The sequence below is a fragment of the Eulemur rufifrons genome, chromosome 8 (genome assembly GCF_041146395.1).
Source record: "Eulemur rufifrons isolate Redbay chromosome 8, OSU_ERuf_1, whole genome shotgun sequence".
NCBI lineage: Eukaryota > Metazoa > Chordata > Mammalia > Primates > Lemuridae > Eulemur > Eulemur rufifrons.
This window is the reverse complement of record NC_090990.1, coordinates 44,843,677-44,862,686: the sequence shown is the minus strand read 5'-3', so window position 1 is coordinate 44,862,686 and position 19,010 is coordinate 44,843,677. Positions and strand designations below refer to the sequence as shown.

At 41.9% G+C, this 19,010-nt stretch overlaps 1 protein-coding gene across 1 annotated transcript in view; it reads left to right on the top strand.

The window, feature by feature from the left end:
• Window positions 1-10,630, top strand: part of LOC138390669 (cytochrome P450 2J2) — a 37,594-nt gene extending 26,964 nt beyond the window's left edge. The window contains exons 8-9 of the mRNA XM_069480075.1: window positions 576-714; window positions 8,552-10,630. Coding sequence (XP_069336176.1) covers window positions 576-714; window positions 8,552-8,730 — 318 coding nt within the window. The 3' untranslated portion in view covers window positions 8,731-10,630. The remainder of the gene's footprint in view (window positions 1-575; window positions 715-8,551) is intronic.
• The last annotated feature ends 8,380 nt before the right edge of the window (window positions 10,631-19,010 follow it).

Genomic DNA, 19,010 nt, shown 5'->3' with positions numbered 1-19,010 from the left:
ACATGAAGGCAGAGGGAGAGAAAGGCTTACTCTGGGGTTTCCTGGGTTTGCTAGTATGTACCTGGCTGGAGAGGGGTCCTCTCACTGGGCTACCTGATGCTGTTAGTGAACCTATGGGGAGTGGGGGCAGCGTACAGATGTTGGAGGGAAGAGAATAGGAGAAACACAGGTGAATGACACGTCCTTTCCCTGTGTGGAGCTGCCACGGTTAGCACTTCCTGACCACTTCATGGTAGAATGTGGTCTGAGCAGCTCTTTCATTATTCTCCCATCCATGCATACACGTCCCCTCTGAGGATCTACACCAACCTGTGCCTGTTGGTGTAGAATGGGAAATCCATTCTTCACTCAAATGTAGCCAAACTTTTTTGGTAAAATTCCCAGTAGGCAAATCCAGTCCAATCTGTAAGCTGCTCCGTACAAAGAGAGTGGTATTGGGTGGGGGGCTGATGAGACTGTGCGTAGGCTTTGAAGGGTGTCTCAGGTCCTAGCATGGAAGTCCAAGGACCTCCACCCCTCGGCATGGTTGTGCTGCTTGGGTCAAGCCCTGCCTGAGTCTTTGCTGCCTTTTCTAGGGGACTATGATCCTGACCAATTTGACTGCGCTGCACAGGGACCCCACAGAGTGGGACACCCCAGACACATTCAATCCTGAGCATTTTCTGGACAATGGACAGTTTAAGAAAAGGGAAGCCTTTCTGCCTTTCTCCATAGGTAAGTTGTAATAGGCATGCGGGAGTCCAGAATCCCTCTCCCGGCCTCCCCTGCTCTTCTCCCAGCAGTCTTTTGTTTAGCTGCAGTGTCTCCAGATGGCCCCACCCAGTGCCACTCCATCTCCCTATGGTTGCTGTACCAGGACCCCCTGGTTGGGCAGTGCTCAGCCTGCCCTTCCTTCCCATGCCCTCCTGACCTCCGCTGGAGATGTCGGCTTCCTTTGTGCTGTCCTCCACATAGCTGGGGACTGACATCCTGACTCCACCTCTCCCTCACAAAAAGGGGCACATTTTCCATCTTTATTGAGTTTTCAAATGTCCCAAGTTCTTTTTAAGGGATGCCCATTCACATAGAAAAAAAGCTGATCTATAATAAGGAGAGAGGGAGGGGCAGGGGAATGGGGTTACTTAACCACCTGTGCACTTCAGCCAGTGCCTCGACCACCACTGGTTTAGCTAGATTGGGTTCTGCTCTATGAGCACTGCCTGAAGAAGTCATTTTGCTTTTTTAAAATTTTAATCTAGTTAATACATTTTTTTTCTTTTTTTCTTTTTTATTTCAGCATATTATGGGGGTACAAATATTTAGGTTACATATATTGTCCTTGCCCCACCCAAGTCAGAGCTCCAAGAGTGTCCATCCCTCAGATGGTGAGCACTACACCCATTAGGTGTATATATGCCCATCCCCTCCACCCCCCTCCCATCTGCCCAACACCTGATGAATGTTATTTATTACATGTGCACATAAGTGTTGATCAATTAATACCAATATGATGGTGAGTACATGTGGCGCTTGTTTTTCCATTCTTGTTAAACTTCAGTTAGTAGAATGGGTTCCAGCTCTATCCAGGATAATACAAGAGGTACTATATCATCATTGTTTTTTGTGGCTGAATAGAACTCCATGATATACATATACCACATTTTATTAATCCATTCATGTATTTATGGGCACTTGGGTTGTTTCCACATCTTTGCAATTGTGAATAGTGCTGCTATAAACATTCTAGTGCAGATGTCTTTTTTATAGACTGTCTTTTGTTCTTTGGGGTAGATGCCCAGTAATGGGATTGCTGGATCAAATGGTAGTTCTACTTGTATCTCTTTAACGTATCTCCATATTGCTTTCCACAGAGGTTGTACTAGTCTGCAGTCCAACCAGCAGTGTATGAGTGTTCCGGTCTCTCCACAACCACACCAACATTTATTGTTTTGGGACTTTTTGATAAAGGCCATTCTCACAGGAGATAAGTGATATCTCATTGTGGTTTTGATTTGCATTTCCCCAATGATTAGAGATGTTGAGCATTTTTTTCATATGTTTGTTAGCCATTAGTCTATCTTCTTTTGAAAAGTTTCTGTTCATGTCCTTTGCCCACTTTTTGATAGCGTATTTGAATTTTTTCTTGGTGATTTTCCTGAGTTCTATATAGATTCTAGTTATCAGCCCTTTATCAGATGTATAACATGCAAATATTTTGTCCCATTTTGTAGGTTGTCTGTTTGCTCTCGTGATAGTTTCCTTGGCTGTGCAGAAGCTTTTTAATTTGATCAGGTCCCATTTATTTGTTTTTGTTGTTGCTGTGATTGCCTTTGGGGTCTTCTTCATAAATTCTTTGCCTAGGCCAGTGTCTGTATGAGTATTTCTAACATTTTCTTCTAGAATTCTTATAGTTTCACACCTTAGGTTTAAGTCTGTTATCCATTGTGAGTTGATTTTTGTGAGAAGTGAAAGGTGAGGATCTTGTTTAAGTCTTCTACATGTGGCTATCCAGTTTTCCCAGCACCATTTATTGAATAAGGATTCTTTTCCCCAGTGTATGTTTTGGTCTGCTTTGTCAGAGATTAGATGGCTATATGAGGATGGTTTTATATCTGGGTTCTCAGTGCTGTTCCATTGGTCTATGTCTCTGTTGTGCCAGTACAATGCTATTTTATTTACTATAGGCTTGTAGTATAGCTTGAAATCTGGTAAATTGATGCCTCCCAATTTGTTCTTTTTGCTTAAGATTGCTTTTGCTATACGGGGTTTTCTCTGGTTCCATACAAAGTGTAGAATTATTTTTTCTAGATCTGTGAAAAATCATGTTGGTATTTTAATAGATATAGCATTGAATCCGTAGATCACTTTGGGTAGTATCGACATTTTAACAGTGTTGATTCTGCCAACCCATGATCATGGTATGGTTTTCCACGTGTTTACGTCCTCTGCTATTTCCTTCCTCAGTGTTTTGTAGTTCTCCCTGTAAAGATCTTTTACCTCCTTAGTTAAATATATTCCTAGGTGCTTTATTTTCTTTGTTGCTATTGTGAAAGTTATTGAGTCTTTGATTTGGTTCTCAGTTTGACTGTTGTTGGCATATAGGAATGCTACTGATTTCCGTACGTTGATTTTGCAACCTGAGACTTTGCTGAATTTGTTTATCAATTCCAATAGTCTCATGTCAGAATCTTTGGGGTTTTCTAGATATAAGGTCATATCATCAGGAAAGAGAGATAGTTTGACTACTTCTGCCCCCATTTGGATGCCCTTGATTTGCTTCTCTTGTCTGATTGCTCTGGCTAGGACTTCCAGCACTATGTTGAATAGAAGCAGTGATAGAGGGCAACCTCTGTCTGGTTCCAGTTCTAAGCAGGAATGCTTTCAATTTTTCCCCATTCAGTATGATGTTGGCTGTGAGTTTGTCATATATAGCTTGTATCAATTTTAGGTTAAGTCCTGTCTATGCCTATTTTGTTAAGCATTCTTATCATAAAAAGGTGTTGAATTTTGTCAAATGCTTTTTCTGAGTCTATTGAGAGTATCATATGGTCTTTGTTTCTGCTTCTATTTATGTGGTGAATTACATTTATAGATTTGCATATGTTGAACCATCCCTATATGTCTGGGATGAAGCCCACTTGGTCGTGATCGATTGTTTTTTTTAATAAGCACCTGAATTTGGCAGCTAGGATTTTGTTGAGAATTTTTGCATCTATATTCACAAGGGATATTGGTCTATAGTTATCTTTTGTTGTTGCATCCTTACCTGGTTTTTGTATCAGGGTAATGTTGGCTTCATAAAATGTGTTGGGGAGGATTCCTTCCTTCTCAATGTTGTGGAATAATTTCTGCAGGATAGGAATCCATTCTTCTTTGTAGTAGGTCTGGTAAAATTCGAGTCCGGGACTTTTTTTTTTTTAGGAAGGTTTTTTTATTGCTGTTTCAATTTCGGTAATGGACATTGGTCTGTTCGGGAATTCTATTTCTTCCTGATTGAGCCTAGGGAGGCTGTGTGTTTCTAAGAATTTGTCCATTTCTTCCACATTTTCCAGTTTATGTGCACAGAGGTTTTTATAGTATTCATAGATGATATTTTGTATTTCCATGTCATCAGTTGTAATTTCTCCTTTTTCATTCCTGTTGGAGCTTATTAGAGTTCTTTCTTTTCTGATTCTCATTAATCTAGCCAGAGGTGTGTCAATTTTGTTTATTTTTTCAAAGAACCAACTTTTTGTTTTATTAATCTTCCATATAGTTTTTTAATTATCAATTTCATTTAGTTCTACTCTGATCTTTGTTATTTCATTTCTTCTGCTGGGTTTGGGGTTGGTTTGCTCATCCTTTTCCAGCTCTTTGAGAGGATCCATTAGATTGTTTGTGATCTTTCTGTATTTTGGATGTAGGCATTTATGGATATAAATTTTCCTCGCAGGACTCCTTTAGCTGTGTCCCATAGATTTTGATAACTTGTGTCTCCTTTGTCATTTAGTTCAAAGAATCTTTTGATTTCCATCTTGATTTCCTTCTTAATGAAACAATTGTTCAGCAGAAGGTTGTTTAGTTTCCACGACTTTGTGTAGAGATGAGAGTTTCTGTTGGAGTTGATTTCTAATTTTATTCCACTGTGGTCTAAGAAGATACATGGTATAATTTCTATTTTTTTAAATTTTTTGAAACATACTTTGTGGCCTAGGATATGGTCAATCTTAGAGAATGTCCCATGAGCTGATGAGAAAGACATATATTCAATAGTTTTTGGGTAGAATGTTCTGTAAATGTCAGCCAGGCCCATTTGTTCTAGAGTTCTGTTTAAGTCCATCATTTCTTTATTAATTATCTGTTTGGAGGATCTATCCTGTTCTGTCAGAGGGGTGTTGAAGTCTCTGGCTATTATGGTGTAGCTATTTATCATTTTGTTTAGATCATGTAGGATTTGCTTTATGAATCTGGATGCACCTTTTAAAAGCAAATTCATACCTGCTATCTCATTGGGACCCTTGCCCAGCCATGTACCACAGGAGAGAGAGTATTTCACGTATTTGATAAGGGAGAACATTTAGCTCTGTGAGAATGAATGGTTTACTCACAGTCACACAGGTAGGTATTCATGGAACAAGTTCTTTAACTCTTGTTCCTCACTTCCTGGTTCAGTTTTGTCATAATATCTGATTCTTCTAGGAGAATCTTGGGGATTTATATATGCTGATATGGCACCATTTTAAACAAGTTGCTAATTGTGCTGTCTGTGATGGGTAAAGAGATAAAAATGAGGAGAACAGAGATGAATTAGACACATGCTGGTGGGAAACACAGGCACACAGTAATAATGACATAATCATGAAGCACATTTACATTTATTAAGCACTTTTGCATACATGTTCTAATTTTATTTCCTCAACTTGTTATAGGAAATGAACAAAATTTAGGTATGCATACATTACCAAATTTCAAGAATATTTAATCACACAGCAAAAACACAAAGTAGCAAAAGCAGCATATAGAATTAACTATAGGGTTTATTGCCTATTATGGTGTCTGGGGAATCCTCACTAGGACAATGAAGAAATATGGGAAAATGTTCAAAGTGTGTTTGTGTGGATTCTGGGATTACATATATTTTTTATTTTCTTCTTCATATTTTTTTCATGCTTTTTTATTTTTGCAGTGAGTGTGCATTACTTAGGGAGGAAATAAGCTAATAAAAATGCACACAGGAGACATAGTGGTATTCTGGTGTGCGGTATTGCAGCCCAAGGGAAGAGCAGGATATTCACTCAGGGAGTGGGCAATGGTGGCCTAGAGCCAGTCTCAGAGCACAAGCAAGATGAGGAAGTTTCCGTACAGGGTGGCCGTGGTAGTGATGGGAGATAAGTTATATAGAAGGGATACTGATCCATTAAGTAAATATATTGAGATAATGGGAGAACATTAGAAATAGGGAAAGGGATAAAATAGAGTGAACTCTGTGGTATTGGAATGGAGATTTTCAATAGATATAGAAACATAGATGTAAATGTGGGTATATATGTACACATTTGAACATATACTTACATTATATACATACATATATTCCCCAGCTCTGTCCACTGAGATGACATAGAAGCAATATCTGGAGTGCACTGAGCTTTCCTAATGCCCAGATATTGATTTGTACATGTCAATATGCACTAAAAGGAACCATGATTTTTGGAAAAATGGCTGATTCCAGGGCTAGGGAAGAGAAAGCATAAGATAAAACTGGAATATATTGTTGTGCCAAAAAGGCAGAAAATGTCAGCATGAATGGGCATCTAATGGTCAAATCTGGAATATTTTGAGCATCAAAACTAGTAATGATAGTAACAGATTATAACCACTTGAAAGAAAATAGGAATCCCATGAATCCATACTGATATGCAGAAATGAATGAATAAATAAGTGGGGAGGAGTGCACACATTTCCTTTAAGAATGCTAACTAGTTAATGTGGAAGAAATGATGGAATTTTAAAAATCATGATTTGGCAACCATCAGTAATAAATATTTGGTCAAGAAATAGCAGTGGAAACAAGTACATAAAAGTTTAATGGGCAATGGTTTGTTAACATAGTTCAAAGTATTTATTAGTTACAAAGAGAAAAAGAATAATTTTTATAAGGGACAACTTGGTAGATACCACTTTAATCAAGTGACCACCAATAATGGGACAAATCAAAATTGTGTACCACCTGATAGGATAAAATGAGAATAACACCATAACACTTAGGTGATATTCCTACCAAAAATGCAGAACCTCAAACCTGAATCCAATCATGAGGAAAACATGAGAGACATTTGCAAAATAACTGGTCTGTAATCTTTAAAAGGCTAGAACCATGAAAGTTACATGAAGAGTGAGAAATTATTCTGGACTGAAAGAGACTAAAGAGACATGACAGCTAAAAGCAATACATGACACCGTACTTGAGCCTTTTCGAATAAAGGACATTATAGGGACAACTGGCAAAACCTTAATGGGATCTGAGGATAAGATGGGGTAATGAATCCACGTTAATTTCCTGGCTTGGGTGGTTACATTGAGATTATGTTGGACAATGTCCTTGTTTGTAGAAAATACATACTGAAGATTTAATGAATAATGTAGGCAATTTACTCTCAAATAACTCAAGAGAAATATGTTCTATATATTATCTTTGTAAGATTTTTGTAATTTGTAATTATTTCAGAATAAAAGGCACATTATGGAAAGTACCACAGTAAAGAACTATAATATGCAGAAAGCTATTTTAATAACACTGCTACCCAAAAAGTTTTATTTAAAGGTCATCTGTTACTTTTTATTTTTATTTCTTTTTATAGACAGGGTCTTGCTCTATCACCCAGGCTGTAGTGCAGTGGTGTGATCTTAGCTCATTGCAGCCTTAACACCTGAGATTGTGATCCTCCTGCCTCAGCCTCCTGATCAGCTGGGACTGCAGGCACACACCTCCATGCCCAGCTAATTTTTTCTATCTTGTGTGGCCACAGGGCCTCACTATATTGTTCAGGTTGGTCTTGAACTCCTAGCCTGAAGCGATTCTCCCACCTCAGCCTCCCAAAGTGCTGGGATTACAGGGCTGAGCCACCATGCCTAGCCAAGGTCATGCTTTAAATTGTATTCTTCTGTTTTCAAAATTAACCATATCAAGTTAACAATAAGCTATTATACAGCTAGAGGGTTTACTATTATCTAGGTGACATTTTAAAATACTTTGTTTTGCTTTATAAATTATTGCTTGACCCACTTGGATTCAGTGTGTAGCCCACACAACATATAAATTTCTCATCATAAATACATATACATTTTCACTAATGCCTAGAAAGTTTGCTTAATTTGCCCCAATCACATGGCTACCACGTGGGAGGAGTAGAATTGGACCTCTGTCCTTCTGACTCCAGTTCACCCACACATAACAGGGAGTGGGACAGGACCAGGGCAGTGCCGAGTGTGAGCTGTGGAGAGCAGGACCCTGCCTCATGCCCCACTTTAGAAGCAATGGCTTGTGTGGGGGAAAGACCATCATGTATCACAAGGAGGGAGGCGGAAATGGTTCCGATATACAGGGTCATCCATGCCAGTGAGGTCTCCATAATTAAGGAGGAGAATGTGACAGGGGAAAGATAACTCGTACCTTAGAAACCCTCCTCTGATAGTTACTTAATTATAATTTGGACAGTTTCCTTTTAAGGATTGAAAAACATTAATACAGAGATTTATTATTGTTTCGTTGTCTCCATTTGTTGTTGTTTGTTAAGTTTTTAAAGCCCTTAGGCAAGACACCTACTTTGTAGGTCACCCCAGCCTTCCAGTTCTATGGTCCCACACCTTCCACCTTCAGCCCGCAACCTCACCTGCCTGATCTCTGAAGGCATTTGGCTTTGTGCTTCAGGACTTCTGCTTTCTGTGCCTGAGTGAACCCAAGTGGTTGTCAGACTTACGCTTCTGCCTATAAAGCCCTTCCTCAGCTGAGGTTTACAGGTTGTCATTGAGGATCCTAATCCCTGCGAGGCAACAATGCCACCTGGAGGACAACTCTTTTGATTTTGTCTTTCAGGAAAGCGGGCATGCCTTGGAGAACAGTTGGCCAGGTCTGAGCTGTTTATTTTCTTCACTTCCCTTATGCAAAAATTTACCTTCAGGGCCCCAAACAATGAGAAGCTGAGCCTGAAGTTCAGAATGGGGATCACCATCTCCCCAGTCAAACATCGCCTCTGCGCTGTTCCTCGGGCATGATGTTGTGGGAAAGGGAAGGAAGCAAGAAGAAATGGCATGTGTTCTGAAGACACTGGTGACTGCCCAGATAAGAGGGGACAAAATAAAACTGACCCTGAGGAAAGATCAGAGGAATAGGACTCAGAGGAAACTATATCCAAATCTGAGCTCTGTTGTCTCCTTCAAATTAGCCTTGGGAAAATCATTTATGTGCCAAACAATTTAGCTTTTCATCTGGGTGATGAAAAGAGGACAATGATTCCTTCCTTAAAGAAAGTTCTTGTTAAGAATCAAAGGAAATAGTGGCCTTTAAGTGATTTGTAAGCTATAAAGAACATCATAAGAGTTACAGCTGTAATGTGCCTTCATCCTGCACCCTCTGTTAGATATGTATTTGCTTCTGGCCTGTTGAGAGAGCTCAGGTCAAAGTGGTGCAAAATAGTCTTTAAAAGTCGGCCCTGGGACAGCCACAGAGGTGAGCCCCAAAGCCTGTCTCATTTGCTCCTACTGTGCTTGCTTTATTGTCTTCATGCCTCAGACTGGTTCTCTGAGAAGTTAGCAGAGCAGGTATTATTCCCTATTGACAGAGATATCAAGTGTTGTTAAAACAGTTTCCCTGGATGACATAAGAAAACAGTACCTTGGCATAGAGTGTGTCCCCAATTAACCAAAATGGGAAGCAGGTTTGAGGGACAAATATGGAAATATTTTCTGTCCTTAAGAGTACCTCTTTGCCTTAAATCTTCCATCAGGTATCGATTCTCAGGCTGTTTCACATTGGATTTAACTATGTAGTAGGTGGGATCTTTTCTTGGAACTAGATTGTAAGCTTTTGGTGGACCCTGGGAGAATATTTTATAGCAGGGGATCAGAAATGTCACATACCTGCTCAACCCATCTGGGTTTGGCTGCTGAGAGGAGACAATGCTCATAAAAGAGAAGGCCGAGTAAAACTGATACTCCACGGAGCATTGACCACAATGCCAATGCAGAAACACAAACAAAACCCCTGGAAAACTAGGTTAACCCTTATTAAAAAAAAAAAAATCTCTGTTTTCCCTAACGTGGTATCTTAGTTTGTTTTCCTTTGCTACAACAGAATGCCTGAGACTGGATGATTTATACAGGAAAGTTCATTTGCTCATGGTTCCAGAGGTTGGAAAGTCCAAGGGCATGGTGGCAGCTTCTGGCAAGGGGTTTTGTACTGTGTTATATAACATGGTAAAAAAGCAGAAGGGCAAGCAAACACCTACCAAATAGAGAAAGCATGAGGTTCTGGGCTCACTTTATAGCAGCCCACTCTCTGGATAACTAATACATCTCCTTGGTAATGACATTAATCCATTTCTGAGGGCCCCACCCTTCTGACTCAGTCACCTTTCATTGCACCCCACCTCCCAACACTGCAGCACTGGGGACTAAGATTCAAACGAAGCTTTGAGGGGACAAACACCCAAACCACAGCAAGGTAATTCGACCTGAGTAAGTAGCCTAAAACACAACATGCCACGAGCCATGGGGCATATCCTTCCTGTCTCTTGGGATTCAGAGAAAAGCCAACGCAGTTGGCACTGTGAGAATGGGAAACAGAAAAAAGGATGCGGGGGAAGGTGTTTTGCTGGGGCCAGCCCAAGATGGCTGGGAGAGCCAAGAATAAATGTGTCCGGAAGAATGGTTGGGTTTTTAATGTGTGGGAGGAGGCTTTTGTCCTTTTGCCTGGTAAAAGAAAGAATGGAAGTGAGAGCCCCATGCATGTGCACTTCTTCTGTAACTCACTGTAAAGTTGCATCTCTAGAAAACAGACCAAGTGATAGTCTGAGACTAAAACCAATTAAATCAGGCCTTGAACTTGCACTTCCCAAATTTCCAGGACCTTGTCTTCCATTTTTTTCCCCAATAAGATCATGCAAGTAGGAGATTCAAACAGAATTGGTCAAAATACATTATGTGTCTCAGTTTCTTCATGTGTAAAATGAAGCATTTGTTGAAGATATCTCTAAATTCCATTCCTGCTCTGCTGTGCATTGTCCATGATCCTAGATGGGCAGGTACATACCCACTTCTAGGGGAATAAATGGAAACTCACTGGGGACTTATCCTGGCCTAAGGGATACAATGGGACCCAGGACCAACTAGGGTGTGAGCACAATTAACCAGAAACCTGGGCAATATGTGACCTATAATTGAATTTCTCTGGCCATATTAAATGTCTTTTTCCTCAAAGCTTGTTGGATAGGCCCTAAAATATGAGCTCTTTTCCTGTCCAAGCAAGACACAAAGATTTTGCTACACATATTTTTGTAACTCTGTTACTCCTGCATCTACTTGGAAGGCTCCAGGGTCCCTTACCCTCTTCTTTTGTGTCAGGGCCTGACACACGGTGCATAAGCCATATAACATGACCTGTGGCATCGGGGACCAAGAGTGGATTTTGCCAACTGGCAACCCAGGCTGTGAATCTCCTCTCCACTACTCTCCTACAAAGAGGCAGAGACACGTGCAGGCTGCAGGATAAATGTGAAATGGGGTTGGATATCAAGTGACTTAAAGCAGAGAAGAGGAGGACACACATGATATCCTCAGCACTCATGGAAGCGTCCGGGTTGGGCACAGCTGGACTACATGCACCAGGGAGAAGTCCAGGAGAGGGACCACCCTCACAGTGCCCCACATATTTGTAGACAGGAGGCAGGGGCTGGCTAGGTAAGTAAGTAGCAGGGACAGCTCCCTGGGTGAGGAAGCAGCTTGGCTAGAACAGGAAACTCCAGACACCCCTGGTGTCAAGCTGTTCTCCCCCAGAGCTCTCTCAAGCCTGCTGAGCCAGCCTTTTGCTAAGCCACAAATAGGGAAGTGGGGGTGCAGTGCTGAGTACTCAGGGGCGTGGGGATTTGTCACTGCGCAACCCCTGACTGTGACAACGTGAGCAAGACACTTATACCTGCAAATTCACCATTTTCAGCCTCTAAAACAAAGGTATGAGAGCAGAAATGTCACTGTGTGGTGAGGATAAAATTGGAAACCATGAAATCCTGTCTGTGTCACAGATTGACAGCAATGAGATTCAAGGGGGTGCAAGGCAAAAGTGGTTCTATTCCCACCCACACACACCCCAACACATTGTGCACTACTTCTCTGCCTCTGAATGAAATGTCAGGCAGGGGCCATCACTTTTCAGGTTACTCTTACCTAAGAAATGGTCCTATTCTCACATTTGTTCCTAAGGAGATTTCTTTTGGCCGTTACAGTTTACGGCCCAATAAGGACACACTGTATAGAACTTAGGATAGCCGATTAGTTCCCCTTCCCCACCCAGTTTCAGAACTGGAAGGTTTCCAGGTGGGGTGGGCAGGGGTTCGACCACCTTGTCTCTCTGTACCATGTGCTGCCCCCTTCACATGTGACCCCACCTCACCCTCCCACCCATGTGATCCACCAGGGCCATCCATGTGCGCCACCCTTACCTTAATGTCCCTCTCCCACTCCTGGACATCTGCTAGTTCGTTCAGCTCCTCTTCTGGCCAATTATCCCTCCAGGCAGTCCTCTTGTTGGCATCCAAGATGGTCCCACACTGGCTGCAACCTCGTCACACCATGAGGGGCCATGCAGTGTCCTTCAAGAGATCCCTCCCTCCACAGCCCCCAGTGTCGGCCTCACCCAGCCTCTTGCCTGTAGAAAGTTCCAGGCTTCCATGTGGCACTGATTCTTGGTACCCCAGAGATTCTACAAAGCAGAGTTAAAAACTTGAAATTTGAAGCCTCTCACCTGCCGAGGGGAAAAATTGTCATGCCCCAGCTCCATGGGATATGGGTGGGAGGTGAGGCGGACCCTTTTGTCAAAGAAAACTGGAACTGAAAAGTAGCAAAGCAAAGTAATGCAGCAAAAACGAGTTTTATTCAGGACTTATTGCAGGAAAGAGATCTCAATATAGAACTAGCGCAGTTCCAAATACAGCAAGGACAAGTGGGGATTCGTAGCCAAGGAGCTGGATGGGGGGACCAGTGGATGGACAACGGCTAAAAGAAACACCAGGGTTGAGGGGGGATTCTTGCTGAGGACAGGCCAGAGTAATCAGATACCAAGGTGGAGGATGAGGAATTTGAGCAGATATCAAATATTCTCTCTAAATGGACACAGCAAGCTTCTTGCTACAACTGGCCATGCAGGCCCAACAAGGACGATTCCTACAGGGCTTAGAGGAGCCGAGTCCGTCACTCCTCCCCACAAAAGTGGCCTCTTTCCCTTTTCCCATAACCCTCAGCTCCTACATGCCCTCTATGTAGGCAGTGGCCTTCTAAGATAAGGGTTACAAAAACAGTCTCCTGATGCCCTGTGGCAAGTCTCACACAGGATTTCCAGTGCCCGACTTTCGAGCTGTGGGCTTAGCACAGCACTCAGCCTGCACTGTTCGCCTTGCAGCGATCGGGACTCCAGCTGAGACGGAGATGAAGAGCCCCCCACTTTCGTATCCTGGTGCATATATGCTCTCCTGCCCACAATAAGACCCTCGTGAATGTTATTTCTCTGTGTTGAATGAAGGAATAGATGAATAACCCACAGGATACTTCAGGATCTTCCTGTGTCCCGGGGTCGGTACTGTGAACAGCAAGCACAGGACAGGACTATAAATATGGCCAACACTGGCCTGCAGCTTTGCTGAGCTGTCATACACTTTACGAAGTTGTTGTTTTAATTTTCACTCTATCCCACATATGTGCTGGTGTTTCTGCCATTAAGTCTCAGAAAGTTCCAGGTATATTTTGAATGGAAGATGCTTTGTTTTATTCTGATCAGCTTTGTCTATATGGCGGCATTCTACACTATGGCTAATAAGTTAACATTTTCTTAATTGGTAAAATTGCATTGCATCCTTCAATAGGCACATAGGCTGGTGGTGTCTCCCTAAGTGTGGGAAAACCACACCTTAGGAATCGTTTCTTCTGCTTGGAAAGAGTGCTCCATACATGAGCTCCCCCCCTCCCGAGACAGAATCTGTTTACAGTTCCCTTTGCTCTGGGCTGGCCTGGCAGTAAAATACCTTTTTTGAGCTTACGGCCCTAGCGACTTTGGTGCTTCTGCTCGCTCTTTTGGAACTCTGTGACACCATTTAAACAAACCCATGTTACTCTGCTGATGATGAGAAACATGTGGCTCAGTCACTGCTGTCACACTGCCCTAGCCGACAGCTGGCCCACCACCAGCGCTGTGCATAAGGACATCTGAGATGAGCTGGATCCCAGCAAATCCACGAGCTCAGCTGAGACAAGAACTGTCCAAATAAGCCAGCCTCAATTTCCAGCCTGAGATTTGTGAGTTAAATAAATGGTTATTGTGTTAAGCCACTACGTTTTGAAGTGCATTTTTACATAGCAATCATTAACTGATACGCTCCTTGAGGACAAGAGCAGTATCTGTCTTCTTCTATTTTGCAACCACAGTAACAGTGTTCAGAACATGGCAGGGCTCGAGAGACAGTGCGTTAATGAACAAAACAGGTAGAATCATTGTGGGTTGCTGCTAGATTGGACCTATCGCCAGAAATCAGATCTCTGCCACTTCCCCTCTGTCCTTGGCACCTCACCCCAATGACCTACTTCACAGTCCTGATGCTAACTTCCACTATATCCCTCAGGAACACAGTGGAGGGGCACAGGCTTGTCCTTACCTCACTGTCTCAGTCCCAGTTCCCAGCTGGCTTCCTGGAATGGGGCCACGTATCCCACTTCCCCATGCTTGTTTCAGAAGAACAGGCTGATGCCCTGGATAAATATTTTGTATTTTCTGGGTCACACTGTGTTTTTGTGCATTCACCATGAGCTATTTGTTCTGCTCTGGAAAGCTAAGAACTATTTTCTTCTTCTTTTGAAACAGGTAAGAAATTAAACTAATCAAGGAGAAGGGGTCAAATGCAAAGGGTCACTTTCAGGGGCTGGCACTAAATCACTGAGGATGCCTGTTATAATAATTAGGGTCAGAACAGAGGCTTCTCTTTGCCCCAATAAATCTAAGGTCCAAAGATATCATGGGGCTCTGATGCACATAAAACTACATTAAAGGACTCAGGGGGTAGCGGCGGGAGTCAGATGAGCTGGAGGTCAGAGCTTTGTAGCTAAACTGGCCTGAATTCAATTCCCGGTTTTACCATGTATTTCCTTTTGCTTGCAAATTAAACAGGTTACTTTACTTTCCTGAACTCACTTCCTAATCTGCAAAATAAAATAACACCTGCTGTGGTAGATATAAGATTGGTGACAAGATCCATCATCCCTCTCTGGGGTGTCTTTCCTGTGGTGCTCCTCCCTGTGGGACGATAATAGGTGACCACCTTGACGAATGCGGGAATGGCCATGTGATTGGCTGCGGTCAATGAAACGAGAACAAAAGTTCTATGAGTCGCTTCTGAATGCTTAGGGGCCAGCTAGTAGTTCAACACGTTTCTCTCTTCTCTGCCATGAAACCAGCAATGTCCCGGATGAGGGTCTATCAGCCTATGCCTACCGTGACAAAGACAGGAAGCAGAGTCACAGTCTATTCAAGAGGGACATATAAGAAATAAACCTATTTTGTTGTTACCCACTAAGTTTTTAGGATTGTTACTGCAGCATAATTTATCCTAAGCTGTCTGATACACCTCCATTATAGTTGTTGGGAGAGCTAAAGATAGATATCAAAGTAACATAGTGTGCCTGGCATATAATAAATTATATGTAGTTTATTACATATGATAAATGCTGTTATGGTTATTTCAGACAAAGCCTCCAGTTATGCTACTCTGCTGCTGGAGAACTTATTTCTATACTTTTTGTCTCCACGCAGCTTGATATTTTCCTCACTGGGTTCACAGAACGAGACATTCTTCTATTGACTAGAGGCTAAGTACAAATTCTTTAGCAGGGCTGCCACCTGGTAAAGCCCAGGATGCCATTCGTTTGTAGTCTAGGTGAATGGCGCCCTCTGGAGTTGGACTGCGCAGAGCCCGCACAGCTGTATGTGTGGGCCTGCTCCTTAGCTGGGCATGTGACAATTTCTATGACCTAAAACCTGCTCACCTCTTCAATTACATCTCTCAGTACTTCTCCTGCCAAACTACTCAACTCTTAATTCCCTGGATGGGCCAGATCCTTTATCATCTTCATGTCTTTAAATAAGCTATTTTTTCCTGCAAGAAATGTCTAATTACACCTGACAGACTCCTATTCATTCTGTAAAAGCCAGGTTAAATGTCACCTCTGCAATGGCATTTTTCTTGACTCTGAGTTGTTGCCCCCTCCATTCCCTTAGAATTTAATTAAAAAGTTTAAGTTTCCTATTTCCACGTAATCTCCAGTTATGCTGAGCTTCTCAGAGGTAAGTTGTGCCTTGCTCACACAGATTCAGTTCCTAACGGTGTTTCATGCACAGTAGATGCTCAGTAAACATCTGTTGCACATACAGCGGGGCAAGAGGTGGGGGCAAGCACCCAGGTGACATTAATGCTGCGGCATGCCGTAGATTTTCTGTGACTATGCAGTAAGCCCTCTACCTCTATGTGCCTTAATTTCACATTCTGAAAAATGTGGGCTTTAAAGATTGGTTACTGAGGTCACTTCTACTTTCAAAAATCTGACTTGTGGAGAGAACTTCTGAAATGACAAAGAGCTACAAAAATTCATTTTTTCACAAAAGCACTGAGAACACTAGCCCAAATCAACATTTCCAGAACTCTGGAAATTAACCAAGGTCTTGCAACTATCTGAGCATTTGTTTAAAGAGGAGCTGACTCTCAGAAAGAACAAGGAGCTCTGTTTTAACTTGGCCTATTCCCGTTCTCCTCTCCCCAGCTCTCAAGTATAAAGCAACAGTCTCACAACTATGGTAGCTGTGAATACCAACCACCAAGCAGTCCCTGGAGGGAGCAGAATGGGTTTGGAGCACCCCAAAGGCTCCATTCCCAGAAAACCGCCATTATTTGACCACTCTGGCAGTTCCCTGAAAAGCCCCATTCTCAGGACTTGTCTTTATTTGACCTGACTCAAAGCTCATTCTCTGTGGGAACCACCCCACAGGATATTTGTTGAAAAAATCAGTGACAATTGTACAACATTACAGTAACCCAAGGTGGCAATACCAGTTGGTGCTAACAAAAGGATTAAAAGGAAAACTGGGAAAGATGCCCATTGGGCCTTCAAAAGTGCTAACATATTCCTAGGAATCTAGAAGGCCATGCACATGTGAGGGCTGTCTGCATGCCCAGGAAAAGACCTGGGAAGGCCCTAATGGGCTTAATCTCTCATCCCTGGCTGACCTTGAAGGTCTGGGTAAGCAGGAAGTTAAGTCTAAGAGTTGTAAACTACCTGCTGGAGTGTTGAAGGTAATAACCCAACATACATGCAGAGCCTTTTGGGAGGGGCACCAGTTCAAGACATTTAGGGAAACCTCTGTCCAAAATTAGCTGAACACTATGCTCACAGGGCAGAGAATCCAGTGGCTGTACATGATGAAGAATGGACATTCTATAGAATTCGTCCAAGTAAGTCTCTAAACGAGAAGCAACAAAACACAACAGTATAATAGATCTTGGCAGAGGAGGAGTCTGATTTCCAGTTTCCACATATCATTTAAAATGCCAATTTTTCAACAAAAATTATGAATCATGAAAAGCAGGAAACTGTGGCCCATACACAGGTTAAAAAAGCAGTTTCTAGAAACTGTCCCTGAGGAATCCCAGACATTGGATTTACTAGACAAAAGCTTTAAGTATGTTCAAAGAACCTAAAGAAACCATGTCTAAAGAATTAAAGGTAAATATGAGAATGATTTTTCACTGAACAGAATATCACAATAAGGAGACAGAAATTATAAAAACAGGTAACAAACTAGAAATTCTACAGTTGAAATGTACAATAACTGAAATGAGAAATTCACTAGGGCGGCTCAGCAGATTTGAGCTAGCAGGAGGAAATCAATAAACTTGAAGTTTAAGTCAATGTTTTCTACTCTGAGGAACAAAACGAAAAGAAAAGAAAAATGAGCAGACTCTTGGAGACCTGTGGGACACCAAGTATCAACAGGTGTATAATGGTAGTACCAGAGGAAAGGATAGAAAGAGAAAGAAAGTATATTTCAAGAACTAAAGGCCAAAAACTTAATAAAAATCATTAATCTGTAGATCTGAGCTCAACAAACTACAAGTAGGATAAATTTAAAGAGATCCGTACCTAGATCCACACTTGATTATCCATTTCATAGTTAAGCTGTCAAAAGCCAAAGACAATTGTCAAAGCCAATGAGAGAATCTTGAGAGTCCCATATCCTCTGTAACTTCACAGAGATGTGGAATGTGTACATTCCAGCTAGATACCTAAAAACCAGGCTGCGCAGTAGAATTCTCTGTGATGACAGAAATGTTCTTTACCTGCACTGTTCAATATTGTAGCCACTAGCCACGTGTGGCTATGGAGCATTTCCAGTGTGGCTACAGTGTCTCACAGAACACAACTGTAATTAAAATTTATGTTTAAATATCCGACGTGGCTGGCAGCCACCATACTGGTCAAAGTATAATAGGTCTAGAACTCTGAATTGCTCTTAATAAACTAGTCACAAAACAATGTGATGCTAGTCAGGGCAGCATTTATTGTACCAGTTCAGAAAGCTAAGCTACATTGACAGAATCATGGGTATCCACCTAAAGTGAGACAGCACTTCACTTTCATCTCCATCATTGCATATCTGGCACATTAACCTCATTTAGGTGATCATTAAACAAATATTTATGAGCATCCATTAATAGCAACAGAATTAAACCTTTCCAAATATTGTTCAAGAATACAGAGCACCTACACTTTTCTAAAAATCAATTTCACAACTCAACAAACTTCTATGAACTGGGAAGTTGGAATGGTGGAAGAAAGAAATCCCAAAATAAAATAACTTAAAAAAAAAAAAATAGCTTAAACAAGAGAAGCCTGGGCTGGAAGTCCACGGCTGCTTTGGCTAAATGGTGATTTCAGGGACCCAAGTTCCTTCGCCCTTATTGTTCAATTGTCTCTGAGGGCTGCCTCAGGCACATGACATTCCAGACAGAGAGGGGATAAGGACTAGGGAAACATGCCCATTCTTTTAGCACAAACACACTGCTATTCACAACCCATTAACCAGAACTTGGTTAAATGATGCCCCCACCTACTAGTTACAAGGGAGTCCGGGAAGTACAGTGCTTGGTTTTTTTCCTACATGATAATGTAATAAGCTAAAATATGGGGTTCTATTACTAAAGGAAGAAGGGGAGAATGGATATTGAGGGATAAGTAGCAGTCTTTAA